Source organism: Corvus cornix, chromosome 7 (genome assembly GCF_000738735.6).
Source record: "Corvus cornix cornix isolate S_Up_H32 chromosome 7, ASM73873v5, whole genome shotgun sequence".
NCBI classification, from domain to species: domain Eukaryota; kingdom Metazoa; phylum Chordata; class Aves; order Passeriformes; family Corvidae; genus Corvus; species Corvus cornix.
Genome location: NC_046337.1, coordinates 19,281,726 through 19,301,317, shown reverse-complemented (window position 1 = coordinate 19,301,317; position 19,592 = coordinate 19,281,726). Strand labels below are relative to the sequence as shown.

Here is a 19,592-nt window from a genome sequence, read left to right as displayed (position 1 = left end):
GTGGCATATCCTATTCCCCACTATTGGCTGCATTTTTCTCAGGTCTCCCTTGTTTATTCTGTCTATCGCTTGTTTGGCTGCCCGGTGACTAGCCAATCCTTTCAGATGAACTAAACCAGGAACTAGCTGTCAACCAGATTACCTCTCTGATCTTGTGAGGCTGTGTGAAATCTCATCCTTAGAAAATATGTATTACACTCCCAGTTTTGCTACAGAGCTCTTCTATGACCTTTAGCAAATCCCTTAAGCTTTTTCTGTTTCCACTTGTGAAATTGAGGTAATTATAGTCCTCAGTCTTTTTGTATGTGAGGATTAATTTATTAATATGCATGAGATGTTAATATCCTACAGTGATGAAAGCCATAGAAATTCCTAGATCAACTCTTCCATGTATTTGAGTTTTAATCATTTACAGTTATGGAGAGTTTATTCCTGCTAAAAGTTTCAGCAAGCCAGACACCTCCACATCAACTTAATTGTATTAAACTGTAGTTCAAAAGCAAGAATAATATTTAGTTCACTGTCATTTTCATGGTGACTCTATCTTAAATTCGTTCGAATAATCATAGTGGAAATTGTGATTCCTGAGGGTTCCAAAAGGCATTTGTTGCAAAAAGGCTATTTTTGCCAAAACCTGAATTGCTAGCATGTAAATATTCCAAATGGATGCAAAATTCTGAATTTTGAATGTTTGAAATGTATAATGATTGGTGTGCCATCATGATTTAGGTAATTAGCCACTGGGGCTCATGGTGCTGGAATGAGCTAGTAGTATTTAGCTGGTGATTTTAAAGTTTTGGGTGGTTTGGCAGCAACAGCAAGTTAACGGCACAATGTGTTCCCATGGCCTTGTTTGAAAAGCTGGAGGGGTGGATGTGAAGGCTTAGCTGCCATAACAGGGGTTCCTACCATGCAAAGCCACCTGTGACATTGAGGAAAAGCTCTGTTGACACTGAGGCTGCATCTGCTCTCCAGCTCTGCGGAGAAACTCACCCAGGCTCTGTTATTCTTTTTAAGTTATGGCTTCAATATGCCTGTCAAGACTCCTCACTTTCAAAGGGGTTGAGACAAAGACGTGAGCATTTCCTCTATCTGTTGCCTGAAAGCCAGGTTAACAAAAAATACCTAAGAAAAAGATTTAATAATGGCATGTTACCTATTTAACTGTGTATTCACTAGAGGAGAAAGGGAGGTTGAAAGTGTTTAGTCTTCTCCCATCAGCACCAGCTGCTGTTGTGTGTCATATCTCATGACATTGTTTAAAGCACAGACATCCTTCACTGCTAATAAATTAGAGGCTTTCAAACCTTACCTACATAATTGCAGAGAGCTGTGCTGCTGTACGTGATACTCATAACTGCATTTTTAGGCCATTTTTGGAAGAGAGGCTGGTTTTACTTCACTCATTTCTCTGAGGTAGACTAAGTGACAGTAGAGAGAAGAGATCCTTCTTGCTCCGGGTTAGGCTGTGGGAGGTTATATTGCTGTTTTGGCTGCATCTGCTGCCTTTCTATTCAGAAATAAAGTGGTTTGGGTGGATGCTGTCCCTTTATGTTACTAGCATACATACCATTACTTATAAACTGCAGTCCTCATGCTTGTATCTGATTTTATATGTATTTTATGCTTATCTTAGATGTATCTTAAGGTATGCTTACATTCAAAGTTAATTTGTTGGTCTGCAATGTTGCTGTAAGCACCTATGTTATCTTGCCTAAATTCTGCAAACCTAGAAATGGAGCCTGAGTTATTTTGCTCTAAACACTTTTTTGTCCCATCTGGAGAGGGTACTGCAGGGAACTTTCAGAAAGTCTGAGTGTGGCTTAACTCTTCTCCCATGGTGGCCTACATGGTTTTAAATATTGCCGGTTTTGACTGTAACCTGGCCATGTAAAGCCTTCAATCACTTTGGAATCAGTCATTTGGGTGGGACTGGACTCAGTGACCCAATCTCATGGAATCCTACATCCTCAGGCACTCAGAAAGACCAAGTCACATTCAGACGGGACCATTCTGAACTGTCATCAATTCGGAGAACAGTGATTTTTACATCAGTCCTGTCTATTTCTCTGGAACCTCCAAACCCGGCAGGTTGCTACTCTTTCCAGTGTCCGGCAAGCCTTGCGGAGAAGGGCGCTGCCTTCTGCCGGGGCTGGAGGGCCCTTCCCCGCCGCCTGCAGCAGGGGGCGAGCGGCCCCGCGGCTCCCGGGCCGGCCCCGGCCCCGCGCTGCCCTCGCAGCGGCGAGACCTTCTCGCCAGCTGTGCCCTGAACGCACGAACGCTTCCCACGGCTCCGACTGCTTATGAAATTGCTCTCCGGAAAGGGTCCTCCTGTAAAACCTGCTCATTTAAACGAATTACAGAATGCAGGTGCACTCTAGAAATACCCAATTGTAGGGATTAGTTGGGCACACTGGGACAATAATCAGGACAAAAATAAATATGATGGTATCAGACGTTAACCAACAGTTTAAAAAGTAATATGGCAGTAGCATCACAGAAATTCATGGCTCAGAAACTAGCCACCTCCAACCTCCTCCCCCCCAACAACTGAGTACAGATGGAAAAGCTGGCTGTTTTCCATCAATAGTGAGTAACCCATTTTCCCTACTGATTGATTTGGCCTGTACTGTTGCTCTTTTACTATTTTTTTTTTAAATGCTATTCCTGGCAGAAAGGTCTTGGCATTAAACTTAATGCTGAATGACAACTTAATACTTCCTCTTCCAAGTCTCACTGACCTTTAGTTTTGTGGCAAATAATTTCTAATTTGTATATAGGAAAATACTTCAATCACCTAGCTTTTAAAAATGAGATTGAGAGGAATCATTAGTTTAGCACAAAAATGCACTATTTTTATTCTACTGCTAGAAGTCTCTATACTAAGCTGAACTGTTGCTTGTGAGAAAATGGAAGTGCAGTGCACAAATATTTGCAAGTTGCTGATATACCTTCTGATGAATCATTAAGCAGTGGTTAGGACTTCCTTCAGCTTTCTCAGCAACACAACAAAATAGAAGTAACTTGCTTTCCTCTTTGGAATAACCTTCAATTAACTGAGTCCTCACTGAATTAACCACACAAAAAAATTTAGTTAGTAAAAGGGGATTATCCAAAACTGAACTAGAACTGAATAAAGTAGCTAGCAGGTGTTGTTACATGTATCTTTTATTGACTTTAAATCTCGCTGCATCATCCTTCCTAACAATTTGTGAGGTTCAGTTCTTCTAGACAGTGCTATGGCTCTCCTGCTTGCATACTGTATTCGTTCTAATTACCTTAAATTCATTCTGTAGGAGGAAGTAAGATTTTGAACTATATGGAAATCTTGTGTTACCACTGTTCTCAGAGCTCTGTAAATCTTAAAATGCAAAGCATTCAAAGTAGGAGTGAGACTGTAGACTACACAAAAAACTATTTTCCAAATTACTTCATAGTAAGTAAAACCCTAATGATATCATTGAACACTTGACACTACTAAGAGAGTAGAAAAAAAAAAATCCATACTATTAACAGCAATTTCATTTAACCCCAGGTTGGTTTTTTTTCAACTGTAAAATGGGAAGCACTAGAGAAGTTTATTTATTATTCTTATTTGTTTAAATCATTTGGTTCTGGTTTGCCAAGGGGAGCATTTTCAACTCTCCTCAGTCCTTCTTGCTGGCACTGAGGTGACATGGTGCAGCTGTCCTACTCATCCTGGAGAGGGCCACTCGTCATAAGGTGATTTAACCATTTTGCAGGAGTGCAGCACCACCACCGATGAAAGCAAATGCTTTCTTCACGTCCTCAAATTCGAATACATGTCATCTCGCAGCAGCGGCGCTCTTGGCAGTGACACTTGTATGTGAGCTGTGCTGCAGAGCAGCCTGTGTGCTTAAGCTATCGGCTTAACAGGTGCTTTAGCATCCGCCACGCGACGTGCCTTCCCTCCAGTCCTCCCCGACCCCGCGCTCGGCCCCGGCGGGGTCCGGCAGTCCGCGGGCAGGGCCGTGGCCTGCACACACTCGGCCCGCCACCCCGTGCAGGACCTCGCAGCGCTTCCAGAAGCACAGAGCATGCCAGCGAGCCGCGGGATGAGCGGGGAAGGACGATGGGCAGAGCTGCCGCCAGCAGGCTGGCAGGTAGGCTACGAGGTGCTGGGGAAGGCGGCGACCACCGGGGTGCGCGGGGCCGCTCCCGCGGGGCGCCTCCGCCAGAGCGCCCGCGCTGCTCCCTCGGGCGGGGGCGCGTCAGGGGGCACCGCCTCGCTCTGCCGGCGCCGCACCGACACCGTCCGGGGCCGCCGGGCCCAGGCACCGCGCTCGGGCTCCGTCTCTCCGCAGCGGCGCGGGGCGAGCGGCCGGGGCCAGCGGCGACGCCCGCCTCTGCCTCCTCCCCCTCGGCGCCCTGCCTCCTCCCTCCGCCGGGCGGGCGGCCGGCTGCGCGGGTAGGGCGGGTGGGAGGCAGAGCGCGGCTGAAAGGTGTTGCTAGAGGGGAAGTTTGGAGAAGGTCGTCGGGTGCCTGGGCGCTCCGGCAGCATCATGGCGGAGCAGGGCGAGTCGCCGGTCCACGTCCAGCAGCCCCAGCCGGCCCCCGCACCCGCCACCCCGGCCGCCGGCTGGCCCATCTGCAGGGACGCCTACGAGCTGCAGGAGGTGATCGGTCAGTGGAGCGGGGGCGCGGCGGGGCGGAGGCGGGGAAGGAGGGCAGGGATGCCGCGGCCGGCTCCGGGCCTACCGGCGTTTGCTCTCCCGCAGGCAGGGCTCGCTCACTGCGGCGGACGCGCCCGGCACTGCAGCGGTGGCTGCTGCGAACTTTATCCGCCCGGCAGCGGGCAGCCCCGGGGGGCGGCGGCTCCTTCTAGAACCCGCCGCGCCCCGCCCGGTGCGGCTCGGTGGAGGTGCCACTGACCTGCATCGTCACTCGAGCCTTGCCCTGCTGGTTTGCACTGGGACCCCGGCAACTCCGCAGATGCGCTCTGGGTGCTTTATGTGTCTACGCTGTGTGTCCGTGGATGCGCACATGTGCGTGCATCCGCTTAGATTACTCTGCATTTTTTCCGGTGCTTTCATGGGGGAGGTAAATCTCACCCGTAGATCTGCTGCTCACGTGACGCCTCTCTCTTAATCAGTATATATACATCTATGCGTATATATGTTTAAACTATTTCCTCTTCTCCCTCACTGTTTCATCTTGTTCACATCTGCTTGTGCCCCTCGGCCCCATGCCCGTTGGTGGCACGTGAGGCCAGCGGGGGATTACAGCTTCGTTTTCACCCCAGCCAACCTGCTTTTGACCCGGTTTGCCATGTGAAGTTTAACCCGTCTGCTGGCCCCCTCCCATATCCCTGGAGGATGGGGACTTTCTTGGTTGTGTGCTTCAGCACTTTGTTCACGTGTCCAACTAATGCAGATCAGATGTGTTCAGTCTCCATTCCCTTTATTTGGATTAGGTTATTTTGAATTTTACTTGTGAAATGCTAACTGTTGTTGAAAGTATGTGCGATGGAAAGTTTTTCATCTCTTGGCCTAGATGCTGCTTGTTGCTAATGATCTACTTTGGGAAAATTTGCTTTTATTTGTATGTAACATTTTAAACTTCTAGCGAATACTGCAGATGGCAAAGACCAGCTCTAAGACTGATTGCTGTCTCTTACAAATGAGGCCACTTAAGTGAGAAAAGTCCAGGTGATTTGCCTGCTGATGCTGTTGATTATCTTCAGTATATTGCTAATTGTTGTCAGGCTGACGAGAACTGCATGTTATCGATCTGGAAGTTGTGTGTACTCAGCTTTGTCATTAAGCTTTTTATTTTCCACAGGCAGAAACAAAACAGTTGAGAAAAGTACTTCTTCCTTAAAATGGGATGGCTTTTTATTGACCCAGGTGGTACCTTTGTGTTTCTGTTTGTACTTCCTAGGCTGTGAATAGGGACTAAGGAGGGATGAGGGTTCAGGTGTTCAGGTCCCTGGATGTGGCTGACTTGGATGAGTATTGAGCAGGTGTTGCCTATGGAGGCCCCCCAAAAGTATGGGTTTACTGGACAGAGGACTTTGTCTTTCTCAGTCTGGATAATGGATCAAAGTTAGCCAAGTGGAAGTGACTCTACTAGCATAAAGGTGTATCTTTGCTGAGGAGTAGATCCCTCTTCTACGGTGAAAAAGGCCTCAAAGGTGTTGGATTAATCTTTGTCTAGGGTGTAATATGAGTCATATGAGTTACTTAAATAATAGTTGTTTTCTGTTACAGTACCTGTAGAATGCCTGTGTGAGAATTTCCTTTAGAAACTCCTTTCTACTTTATCCTTTCCGCTTAAAAGCTTGCATCTTTTGGTATGTAAACTGTAATCCTAACTGCTAATATATATTTACATACATCCGTTGAACAAGTGGATGCTAAATCGGACTAGCAGATACCAATCATTGTAGAGAAACTTTATTGCTAGTTACCTATGGGTGCTCTTAAATATTAATATTATTTAACTGAATGCCTAGGGAGTAAATTGAGGTCAGGGTATATTGAGTCAGATTCTTGGACACACTGAACTTGCCTGCCATAATTTCACTAAACTTAGGTTTCTTCCATGACTTTCTTTCAAAGTCACTGAGATGTATTTTGTACCACTTGACTAAAAAATCTTGTGCTTAGTCAAATATGTCTTTTTTCATTACACTTTGTATTTGTTTTCTTAATTTACAGGAGACTCACCACGAGATTAAATTTGGTCTGGATACTATTAAAAATAGTAAAAAAACCCAACCAAACACACCCCATCCCACTTTCTAAAAAAAAAAAAAAACCCTACCCAACCAAGGCTCCTGTAAATTCTATGTGTTTGACCACATGCTGACATAATTTTGGAGCTGTAGGATGAATGTTGGTTTTATTGAATGTGGTAAGGGACTCTTGAAGAATCTTTTTTATATCTGAGGGAGGAGAGAATGACACGGTCTGAGCTTGGTTCAGCAGCAACCCTTTTCATGGGCTGTGCCAGGGTTAATTGCATTGTGAACAGTAGTTACCACTTGCTGAAACAGAGCTGATCACCTCTGGAAAGCACTACATACTTCTCCCTGAGGAGTTTGGTAGCGTCAGTTCAGTTCAAACAGCCCTTTCCCAGTTAAATGAGAAAAGTAAAAAGACATTGAAGCACCGTTGTGGGCTTTGCAGGAGGAAAGATACACCATGCTGGTTTATCAAAATGCTTCCCAACAGAATAGACTTTAGATTCTTTGGTAACTAAAGCACAGATGCAGAATGGCTGTTTTAGGGGTGTTTAAGAGTTTTGGTGGGGATTATAAAATGAAAGTAATTGTTAGTCTTGTGGGCCATCTCTATCCTTTGGATTTAGCAGTTGGAGAAGTTCTATTCTTCTTCTGTGTGAGAACACAAAGTTTTCTTGTTGCTCATTTGTGTCTATCTAGCCACATGCTGTGTTGAAAACCAAGGCCACATGATACAGATTTCCAATGAAAAAGCTTTTTAAAATTTTTCTGTCTGTTGTATCCTCCATGATGGCTGGGAGATTCAAGTGCTGGCTGAGGAGAAAATACTAGTTTTAAGGGGTGCTTCTTATGAGATGTTATTCCAAGTCTGCTTTATTTTTTAGGTGGCTGGCCACTTCTCTGTAAACTCTTTGTCTGCAGTTTCATGATACATTTAATCTGCTCTAACAGGCAGCTGCTGAAAGGATCGCATTGATCTGACAGCGAACTAGTTCTTCTGCTGGGTCAGTTTTCTGCTGGATCAGATTCCCTCTTTGACTTGCTGCATGGCTTTGTGATTGATAGGTTTGATGCAAGGAAGAGGCTCTTCCAGTTAATGCCTAGATGCTTATATTTTCTGGAGTGTGAAAAAAACATTCTGATTGTGCTCTATAAATATATAAAGAGGGAATTTTTACATTAATTCAGATTAATACAGGCTGTCCATATACAAAAGCACTTAGAAGGGGATTCCTAATTGTTAGGACAGGAGGATCCAACCAACCTTCTGGCAGTAGTTACATAGATAAGAACTGTAATTGCTGTTAAGGCAGAGCCAGATTTAATTTAGTGAAGAGCTGGGAGATCTGAGATTTTAATGCATTAAAATGCTCAGTGGATTTTAATATGTATGGAGGGGGTTTTGTTGTTTTTTGTTGGGTTTTTTTGGTAAGATTAATATGACTTAGATTATAAAAAAGCAGCTTATAAAAACAATACTTGTGAGAGGTGTTCTTACACAGTTTGGGTTTATAACCAAGTATTCAGAATAAAATAACTGAAATTGATTTCTCTGAATTTATCATGTACATATATGAGTTTTTTCCTCAGAAGCAATATAAATCTCACAGAACAAACATTTAAATGGTAATCAACATTAACACTTTATTCAGTTTTGATTTTTTTTAAATCATCTTTCTACCTTTCAAGTTGTAATGAGCTCTACATCACCTGGATGAGACAAAGCAGCATTAAATCTTGGTTGATTTTTTTTGTTTTATTTTGGGTGGTGGTCTCTTTTTTTTATATTTTTGTTTTGGTTTTAATATGATCAAGTGGCTTTGACTTGAGTTTGGAAAGCTACTTTGGAATTGATGCTTCTCTGCCAGATGTAACTTTTTGTCATCCTGCACTGATGGAAGGTGGATTCTGTTATGCAGAAGCAGTGGATTATTTTGTGATTCGGTTGGGTGCTAATTTTCATTATAAAATTATGTTTTTCTCTCCTGCTGCAACTGACTTGGAAAATTAATTTGGCTAGGAAACAGCCAGAATTAGATTGAAATAAAGGGTTACTTTTACGAGACAGATTATCTATATTGGCTGCAAATCATTAAAGAGTTACCTTAGTTGAACTTGTGTGTTTGTCTAGCCTTTTTTTTTCTAACTTAGAGCTCAAGAATATCTTGTGGTTTGTTGCCTCAAAAGGTGCAGTGTTTCTAAGTCAAATGTGTTGGGATTTTGAGTAGAACAGGTTACCATTCGAGACTATTCTGCTGATTTTATGGTTCTTATTGTAAGCAGCCTGTGAATGAGGTTATGGCTTGGATAATGGCTCTGGGGTCTTTGGTGGTGTTTCCGGGGTATGTTATTTACTTTTTTTTCCTCCCCTGCTGCGTGTATTGCTAATGGCTCTTTGTCTAACAGAGAATAGACTCTCCTATGTTTGTTGTTATCAGTGATCTTTGTGTAGAGTGGTCTCTGATTATGATCCTTAGGAACCCATGTTCACGTTGGTAATGCTGTATGCTGTTTTGAAAAGCCTTTCTATAGTTAGAGGTAAAATTACAGTTCTGTGTTGTTCTGTTAATCAGATGCTTGTGTCTCATTCACACTTTCCAAAATTTCTTATCCCTGTGCTTAATCAGGATGCTTTAAAATATTTGAAGGGCTTTCTTTTGCGGTAGTTTTTATGTATGTACTGTAAAAGAAATCACACTGTGCTCAATGAAATACCACACTAGCAACTAAAGATATGGTAAAATTTCATATTTGCTCTTGCAAAACCTCCAAAATTCCTGCATGAGAAGCTGCAAAATTTGATAAGTAATACTTCATGCTACCTAAGGTCTTTGTACCAAATTTGTAAAAAAGAATGGTATGTTTGCCTTAATTCTGCTCCAAAGTAAATTCTATTCCTTACCAATAAATCTTAAAAGTTACTACAGCAGCCTAAGCATATTGTACATGCACAAACTAAATACAGCCTTCGTAACATTATTTGTAACCTAATACAACTGTAACTCGACAGGAAGAGTTTAATTTTGTAAATGAAATTTTACGTTTTGGGAAATAATTGGTTGAGATTTTCTGTCTGCTAAAAACGATCTGTAGAAACTGGGGAAATATTAAATCCCCGTTTAGTATTTTAATAAGGAGTGGCTTTTAATTCAGTTGCCAGGGTAAAGGTGGTCATGGTGCAATTTAAAAACACCTTGTAGAACATTCACAGTGCTGTGCTGCTAATGAGGCTGTGCAGAGCTTGAAGCTGTTAATTATTTGCTTTGTCTCCACATGGTAGTGTTGGGGAAGGGACCTTTGTCTTGGCTTTTTTTTTTTTTTTTTTGAATGAAAATGAAATTTCTGCATTAGAAATACCCAGAGTTGAGCCACAGCTGTACATGGCTGTAGTTTTCATTGGTTCAAAGAGGTTAGAATTGAAGTGATTCAATGTTCAAACTTTGTTATATAATCTAGTGAATTTTTTGAAAAAGTTAACTAATGCAATTGGAATTCAGACCTGTCAGGAAAAAGATTAAAAGATTAATTGTAAATTGTAAAAAAAAAAAAAAAAAAAAAAAAAAGCTTCCTTTGAGTTTCTCCTGATTGCAAGTAACCAGCATATAAACCTTGTTTTTAAGTTACCTTGTTAACTGGAAGATGAAAGGAACATATACCAACACGTCAGGCAATTGGCTGGTGCTAGGTAATGATAATTTACAGAAAATATGCTTTCTTGCTCTTTGAATCTTCCTACTTCCCTTTTGGTTGGCTCTCCTCTCCCTATACTTCCTCTTTCCCTTCCATCCAAGTTCTTCTTACAGATAAGGCCCAATACCTCTGATGCCTGGAAAGTCCTGGCTCCACAGGAGTTGCTTGAGTGCTGGAAGAGGAGCCGCTCTACTGGGAGTGTGTAGAAATTTGAAGGGATTGCATGATTTTGCCTCTTGCTAAGTGTTATAACAGCAAGGCTTTGCGTCTTTAGAGTGGAACCAATTCTTGTAACCAGCATTGTGCTTTGATGGTGGGGGCCAAATTCAGATGTGGGAGAGCTATTTTAGATTGGGTCAGATGTTGTTTTGAAACAGCTTAAGAGCTGTTTTACTTTATTTTCTTTCAGTGAAGAATCACTTTCTACTAGGTCTGAGACCAGTTGTTTTTTTTTCCAGAATCTGTTTGTCAAATGGAGCTTCTCTTTGTTAACTGGAAACAAAACCACATCTGTTCTGATTGGCTTGAGGGGGAAAAGCAGTGAGCTCTCCATGCAAAGGAGATGCGGGTGGCTCATATAGTGGCTACTTGTCTAGGTCATATTGCATTTTTGTGTGCCCTCCCTTGGTTCTCTCTTTCTCTTCCGTCATTTCACCTTCCAAAATAATTTGGAACTGTAAGGCAGCAGTTGATAGAAGCTTTTTTTTCTTCCAGTAATAATAGTAGCTCTTGATGTTTAAAGAATGGGCTCTAAAAATCAAATTAAGTTAGCTACTCTTGTTAGCTTCTTGGGCTTGCTGAAGTCACTGGGCTACTGCTAAGCAGAGGTTGCAGAGGAGCAGTGTGCTTGCAGGAAAATGTCACTAGGACATTTTCTGGTGCCCAAAATTAAAGGTGAGTTTGTCCCCACCCCCCAAAAAATCATACTTAATATATGTTGATGCTACTTACCGTATGTAAATAAAGAATGAGCTGCATTGAATGAGTGGATTTTTCCTTATTTCTGCCTTTTACAGCACAACCTTTCCAGTAGGATGAAATCCTGACAGCTCTACTAGATTTCACCATTTCTTGCTAAGTTTGAAGGTCTTGGATGTGCACAAGGGTTGTGTGGTTGAAGCTTGTGGGTGTAAGAACATTATTATCCAGCAGTATCAGGATGAGGCGACACTGGTGTGGAACAAAATTCTTGAGAAAAGAATTTTCTCTAAAACTTTACTTTTTCCTTATAAGAAGGAAAAAGTCTCTATATATTTATACATACATATCTATCAGTCTTTATATGCACTGTTCTAGGTTCTGTGTAGTTGTGGGATCAACTCTGTAAATGAAACAAGCAGTGTTGAATGCTTGTCTCTTGCCTTCTTTGATGGGGTTGGTCTGCTGTGCTCCCTTGCTGACCTTAGGGTTCTGTGGTGGTGATGCAGCTTCCTCCTGCACAGTGCTTCTGGCTGGAGACTGTCCTTTGGTATTGAAGGGGTGCCTGGGAGACTAAGAGTGCTAGACTGAAAAGATGGGGGAAAAAACCCAACCCTACCCTGGGGCAGAAAATGTTTTAATGATAAAAAACAAGGGGAGTATACAGGGACAAACAAGCTATCAATCATGTACCTGACAGTGCTGGAGGAATCTAATTTTTCCTGAAACTGATGTCAAGTCAGAGTTACTTTGAGAGTTGGTTACCTTTCAGGAGATAGATACTTGGGGAATGGTAGTAAAGAGGAAGCAGCTTAATCTTCATGGAGAAGTGTGCATGCTTCCTGGCATTTATGTAGGCTTCAGTTGACAGGTGACTCTTCTATAGAAAATTTTTATGGCAGTGGTGAGATGCTGAGAATGCTGATGAAGATGGTGGGATTTAAAGAGTCCCTCTGAACAATTCCCAGGTACATTTTGCCAGGATTGCTGTTCGTGACAGTCCTGTGGCTTGCTTGCAAGGGAAGCTCAGTGAAAAGTTTGAACAGTATTCTCCATTTGTTAGCTGAAGTAATAATTTTGTGGCATTAGTGGAGTTAATATTTTCAGTCCTTTGCCCATGGTATTTGACTAAGTATGTGGTTTTACTCAATAGTTCAGTGAAACTTCAGGGTGATAAACTAGCTGTCTCTGTTAATCCTTTGTCTTTACAAATAACAATTTCTGAGTAATTTTATTAGCCTCATTATTCCTGTGGACGTCTAAATGCCTTTGAGGTATTTTGATTGTAAGTTAAATAGAGATGAAACTTGAGAATGTCCTATAAGGCTGATGTAATGATTATGCTACATAGCGTTTAAGTTGAGCTATGCTTGTGCACTTAGAGAAATTAGAGTTAGAAGCAGGCTGAAAATTTGAATATTTTCATGCTTTCGGAAGAATCCTGTACTTAAAGGTCTTGAAAGTCAAGATCCATGTTGAATGTCTGTTTGCCAAGTATACCTGCTTCAGGGTAATGGTACAAAAATAGTTACTTTAACAGACCAGACAAATATTGTGTATTTGTTAATCATGGTTTCTGTCTTTTAGGAGTAACATGAACAAGATCATAAGCTTGAGCTATTGCTTTAGACTTCTGAGAAGCAACATACTTGGATTCAGAAGCACAGCCATTTAATTATAAAGTTGCTTTTTCCTTCTCACTTTTTTGCTCTGAAGACATTTTATTACAGGGTCTGAATTTAAGCTTATAATTTATTCTTCTTAGTGTCTTGTGCTTCCAGACTCTAAGCCACTTCAGACTAATAATAGGAACTTCATTAGAATTAGATTAGAATCACCTAATGAATATTTAATGATTTGATAGTATTTATATTGCTCCAACTCTTCCATTGTTTCATGAGGAGCAATATATGAGAAATAGGTAAGTTTTCTGCTTGTAGTGTGTGGTCACAGTAACTCAAATTCTGGGAGGCATGTTTTGTTGGGGTTAACTAGCTGAAGATGATTTGTAGCTCAGCACTGCTGTATTAATTAGAGATCTTTATGATACTACAGTAGCAATAATGCCTTTGTTTTGGTAGATTGCTGTTCTTCATTCTTGGAAGAGAATGATGCACTATGTGGTGACATCCGGAAGACTTGGAAAATACTGTGTTCATGGTATTAGGATTGTTCCAAGTGTTTACTTTCAAACTAAATGAGAAACAATAAAATATGCTGACTAAATCAACACCAGAATTTGTTTATAGTGCTACTTCAGAAGTGAATAGTAATTCTTTTTTAACAGCTTTTTTCTAGGCGAGAGATCTAACTTAGCATAGCAAATCTTCTATTTGCCCTGTTTGTGTCAGGGAGTTCTGTGGAGTTCTGATGGTATCCTGGTAGGGTAACTTTTGGTTCCACAGCGAATACCAGATACCAAGTTCTTCTCCCATGTTCTGCAGAGACATTTGCAGTGTGGGTTTTGCCTTCCAGATGCGAAGAATAATGTTTTCTATATTGATGATGAAACAATGGGGAGAATGAAATTATCAGAATCCATGTTTCTTCTCATGTGACGATGAATGGATAATAACATGGCAGATAAAATCCATAAATTCTTAAATCAAGTTGTATCCTTCACTCTTTTTCGTGCTTTTTTTGGGAAAATGCAGAATGAGTATGGATTTGTTGGATACATTCATATGGAGTACTGTACATCCACATATGTCCTTATCACATGGCAGCCCCAACACAGTGTGTACATCAGGAGCTGCCTCCTGCCCACAGCGTGCTGGGCAGGTGGGCGTGCAGCACAGCTGTGCCACAGGAGCAGTGGCAGTGTGGGGGAAAGAGCCTGCTGCAAGGTCTTGGGATGCTACTTTTTGTTTCTTGTTCCCTAACAAATTTGAAGTGTGAGTGAAGTTGGATTCTTTTTCATTTTGAAGGAAGCCAGAGTGGATCTGGTTACAAACCAACTTTTTTGTTAAAAAAAAAAAAAAAAAAAAAGTTATTCCACAATTTCTCCAGATTTCTCCAGTTTTTCCATAACTGGAGAAGGCCTCGTGTGCCTCAGAGCTCTTCTTCCTCTCCTCTGTCTTCTGAGCTAGTTTGATAGCTAGATTTTTTTCATTATGCCCAAAGAAAAATATTCCTTCAAATCTCTTCAAATAATGAACTGTTACATGTCATGTTACTAATTTTTCAATGGCACATGTATCTTCTAGTTCTTAAGTCTGGTGAATTCACAAGTTACCTTTAAATGCTGATATGAAAGTGAAGGCATTTTAGGGTATTCATTAGGTGAGTACCGCTAAACACCCTCTTTGTTGTCTGATGTGATACATGCTATTTCTTGGTGGTATTGTATTCCCAATTCCTGCTCTGCAACTTCTGTAAATTAGAGTAAAATTAATATTGAATCAATACTGAATATAAGAGTTTATTTTGCCCTTATACATAACACATTTCTCTTTTTTTGCTTCTTAATATAGCAGCTCATATGGAAGATAATGTGATTGAAAGGAGAGATCATTCCAGGTATAGAACTTAACTTTTCACTGCTCAGTTCAGTTTCATACCCTTTCGTTCTTCAAGCTCTTAAAATGCTATCCTTTATGTTACTTCATAATCCCAACTTTGGAAACGTGATAGTGAAAGGACTGTGAGCAGACTAGGTGTATAAAGTGGCTGTAAGATAACTTAAGCAGATCTGAAAGCCGTGGAAGTTGTGAGGAAAGCGTAAGTTCTGCAAACTAGAGCAGAGATACTTTATTTGATGCCCATTAATATATTGTATGTTTTAAGTAGCATATTTTATGAAAGATTCAACATTTTTTGGGATCAGAACTAAATGTTTTTAGCTAATTTACTTGTTTGGTTTAGGTTCAGCTGAATTTATTAAGTTGTCTCTGTGTGTTGGTTGTTCCCCCCCATACCCTTCTTTTTTAGCATATGTAAGCAGAATAATTTTGCGGTGTAAGAGACGCAAACTCTGCACCAGAGAATAAGATCTATTTTCTCCAGAGAGTCTGATAATCAAGCAACAGAGAGGCTCTTTCAGGGATCCTTAGCCGAATGATGATGGCACTAAAATGTAATTACAATTTAAGCTTTATTTTCTTAACAAGATATTATGTTTACTATAACACAGAAGTTATGATCAGAATGGCACAGGATTTCTACAAACAGAATGAGTTTAAAACAATTTATAAGTAGCATAATACAGAATTTATAGTATGACAACTTAAGATTTCTAATTGCCTTGATCCTAACTTACAGTTTCTTATCAATTGAATAATATGGAATTTATAATACAACTTAACTTATTATTTCTATTCACCTGGACCGTCTGCAGATTGGGTCGAAACCCAATACACTGTTTGCTGTATCAGTATAACAATCATAATCTGGACTGGAAGATTATATGAAAGATATGAGTCAGTCCTCAGAGGTAGCAGATGATGATGGAAGCATCTCTGGCCACAAGGGTCATGGGTCTCACTGTCCACCTGCAGCTTGAGTCCAAGTTCCCTACTCAGGACTTGTAAGTGCTTGATGTTATGGGCAGTTCTGGTACTCCATATGCTGTTGTGCTTCCCAGTGACGGGTTTGTCACCAGCACTGGGACCTGGGATATTCAGTGCCAGTAAGGAAGGGAGTAATTGCCGTCATGCCCAGAAATCTTGAAGCTGGTAGGGAGAAGAAGAAGAAATCTGTTTGGTTTGTCTACTTGGTTCACAGAACCTTCAGGGCCTGAGAATAAGGGGGAAAGGAATGAATATGTGACCCGTTCAGTCACAGAGAATTCCTGCTTGCCTTATAAAGTGGCGTTAGTTATGCTAAGCACATTACAAGGGCTCAGGAGCAGGGCCTGTGGTCACAGCAGTCTTATCCTGACATTTCCACAAGGCAAATTCCAGTTCTGATAACTCCAAAGTCTGAAATAGTGGTGATTGTGGATGTTTTTTATATAGACATTTTTCACCTATAAATAACACTTCTTATGAAGATAATTGAGATGTGGAGCAGAGCAAAAGCTATTTAATCTTGAGTGATGTTTATAGTAGGGGGTTTCCCTAGACAGTTCCCTTTCAACTTTATTTAGATGACTCATCTATTTTAAAGAACAACTCAGGGAGAAAATAACACCTATTGAAAATGGACTGCTTTTGTTTAGGTTTCCCTTACCAGCTGTGATGCTGACATTTCCATGGTGTGGGTTGCTTATGAATGGGAAGATGCTCTCATACCAGATCTGGAAACATCCAGGCTCCCTGGGAGCTCTATGACTAGGATGTAAGAACACTCAAGCCCATAAAGTACTTAGTTAAAAGTTAATTTTTGTGATGACATACACAGATGAGCATTAAGCTGCCTGGATTTTTGGTGTCACTCTGCTTTTCCTTGCAACAAGTCTACATCTTTCAGTGTAAAGAATGGATGTATGACTGGAGTATAGGCAGCTTTGTATTCAGAGACAGGCAAAAGGAGAGGCATTGTGGATGCACTTCTAAAAGTCGACACTCAACTTTATTGGCACACTATTATACCCAAAAGATGTGAATTCCTTTGTTGGTATCTTCTTAAAAAAAGAGAAGGAATGTGTTTTTATTAGGTGTTTTATTATTTTTATGATTGATAGGGATAAAATTTTTCCAGTGTTGAAATGCTCTTCACTAAATACAGAATAGTGGATAGGAGAACTGGTAAAGGAGCTGGGATACTAAATGTCTTACTACTATAGCTTCAAAGGCAAGACAGTGCAGTATGTGACATGACTGTATAGGGTAGCAGGATGTGTTTCTCTTGTAGTGAGGCATGGTGTTACTTCTACTGAACTTCAACAGAAAGTGTTGCCTCGAGCCAGCACTAATTTATTGTTTCTCCCATATTCTTAACAAATGCAGCAGCTTTATTTTTGGTGGTTCATTTATTTTACTTTATTAATAGAGTTGTACTAAATAAAGCCTCTGTGACAAAAAAATATCTCAGACTGGGGTTTAACATCAGCACTTGCCAGTCTCTGTTAGGAGAGCTGGTGAGGGAGCAGAGGGAGGGCAGTTGTGAGGTGGAAGGGCGTAGTGGGCACAGTCTCCATTTTTTTTATCCTCACTTTCTAACTGTGTGCTTATTGACAGGTTTACTTGAATGCCCCAAACACAGTTAATGGTTATCCTTGGACTTTTCAGTCTGATCTTAGTGTGTTGATGGCATTGTATCAAGCTGACAAGTGCTGAGCTCTGTATGGCTCTAGGCAGAAGTCTCCTTAACAAGAAAGTGTCTCAAAGCAAAAAGCCATCGCTTAGTCTGATATTTCATTTTGAAGCTGAACACAGTCACTATTAAATAAACGTATATCAGATCTAAATATATCTGGTTTCACTTTCTAGCCACATTTCTTAAATACCTTTGTCAGTGAGAGTAGAACTCTTAAAATTCTTTTAACCATGGCTGGTGGTGATAGCTGATTATTCTTCAGATAAGAGAGATGTTTCAGAAGAGATCCTGCAATATGGTGTGTCTGGGCTCTCTGATGGAGGGAAGTAAGACTTTTATTTTCCAGATCAATGATAGAGCTTCTCTACGTTCTTGTACAGTTTCAATTTGTCTTATTTCCTGAATAATTAGTTTGTGACTGACACTTATTTGCTGTACTCTGATGCTAGAACCCTCTGTGTTCAGGAAAGTAGTTCTATTCCCATGTTCTTTTGGCAGAAAATTTTATTCTGTTTAGCAGATTTGACAGGGAGCTATAACATAGCAAACCTCAAAATACTTTCTATAATTTACCTAGGCAAAACATCTGTTATAACCAGTTCTTTTACTATTTTAGTGAGGAAATAAAGAGAATAGCTCAAAAAGCTAGGTCATTCCCTGCTGTGGCTGTTTTTCCTGCATGTGGGGGTTTATTGCTGATTGTGAATCCCCCTGCCTTTTTCCTTCTGTATGGAGAATGTGATACCTGGTTAATGCTGAAGCTTGCTGTGTCTTAGCACAGATTGTCTTAATGCTTGCATAGAATTTTTCTATAGTGTATAATCATTTTGACATCGACGTTTAGGCTATTTATGACTTCACTGCAATCACAGAAATATCTGTATAGTGTATTTGGAGAGGTTTTTCTGGATTGTTTATGCAATGGGCTTTTAAAAAGTAGTATGGGATAAGCTGGATCTCAGACTTTGTGAAAGGTAATTTCCCACAAAAAGGTGAATACAGCAGTTGAGTAACCCACTGGTTCTGTGGCTGTAATAGTGATGTTTTTAAATGTCCAACTGCAAAACAAATTCAATGAGGAATTAAAGAGATTAATTGTTGAATGTTGAAAATGCAGAAGTAGCACTTCTACTTGTGGGCATAGATTTCATGTAGCACTTAGTGTATTTTAAGTGAATTATGTCATAATTGCTAGGATAAGCAAAGTAGTATCCAAGTGAGCTATAAGGAGAGAGATTTGAACCCAGCATGAATTAAGAACACAGGAATTGTTAGTAAATTGTATTTATATGATTATCGTGAGGTTCTTAAGAACTCAAGTATTTGTCATGTGAAGATGTAAAGGGAAATAATGACTCATTTTCTGTGAGGAAGCTAAGTTTCAGAAAGATTTAGAGGTCAGTATGGAGGTGTAAATGAGCTTTACTCAGCTGATTTTTAACTTATTTTTCATCAGTGGAAGTAATATGAAAGAAAGTGAGTAATACTGAAAGTTGTCTAGAGTATTGGGGGGTAAAAGCTAGAAACTGAAAGGAATTAAATATTATTTGTTCTCTCTTTGTTAACCAAAAGTATTGCTTTTTCACCAACAGAATTCATTCTTTCGAAACTGAAGACTCTAGTTTGGCCCAGTGCTGCTATGGAGTATTCTGAAGGGCTGATTTAGTGATCTGGAAATACGCGACACAATATGGCATGCAATGTACAGCGCATACAGCACAGCTTTCCAAGCTTGTGTATAAGCACAGGTGCTTTTTATGTTACATAAAAACACTCCACATGTATTCATGAGTAGAAGCCTAATCTAGATTTGTGCACAAATGCATTGTGCTCCATGTAAAAGGAATCCTGCAGTTACACGGTATAGGAGTTACATTTAAGAATTATCTAGGAGACTCTTATTCAGAAATAGGATGTTGCGGGAGATTAAATAGAAATACTTCCATTGCTGCTTCATCCATTTTCATAGATTTTTTTTTATGTTCACTACTGGCTTTTTACAGATAGCTACAATTTAGTCTTGAATTGGAGACTGGTTTTAAATTTGTGTCCACTAATCAGCTACATTTAATAGGACGTT

The 19,592-nt window shown here is 40.6% G+C and overlaps 1 protein-coding gene across 2 annotated transcripts in view; it reads left to right on the top strand.

The window, feature by feature from the left end:
* The first annotated feature begins 3,766 nt into the window (after positions 1–3,766).
* STK39 (serine/threonine kinase 39) overlaps positions 3,767–19,592 on the top strand; it is an 88,645-nt gene continuing 72,819 nt past the window's right edge. Inside the window, exon 1 of one of the 2 annotated variants that reach the window (XM_039555057.1) lies at positions 3,767–4,124. In XM_039555057.1, coding sequence (XP_039410991.1) covers positions 4,094–4,124 — 31 coding nt within the window. In that variant the 5' untranslated portion in view covers positions 3,767–4,093. Of the gene's footprint in view, positions 4,125–4,390; positions 4,645–19,592 lie in introns of those variants that run through there. The other variant, XM_039555056.1, reaches the window with a different exon arrangement.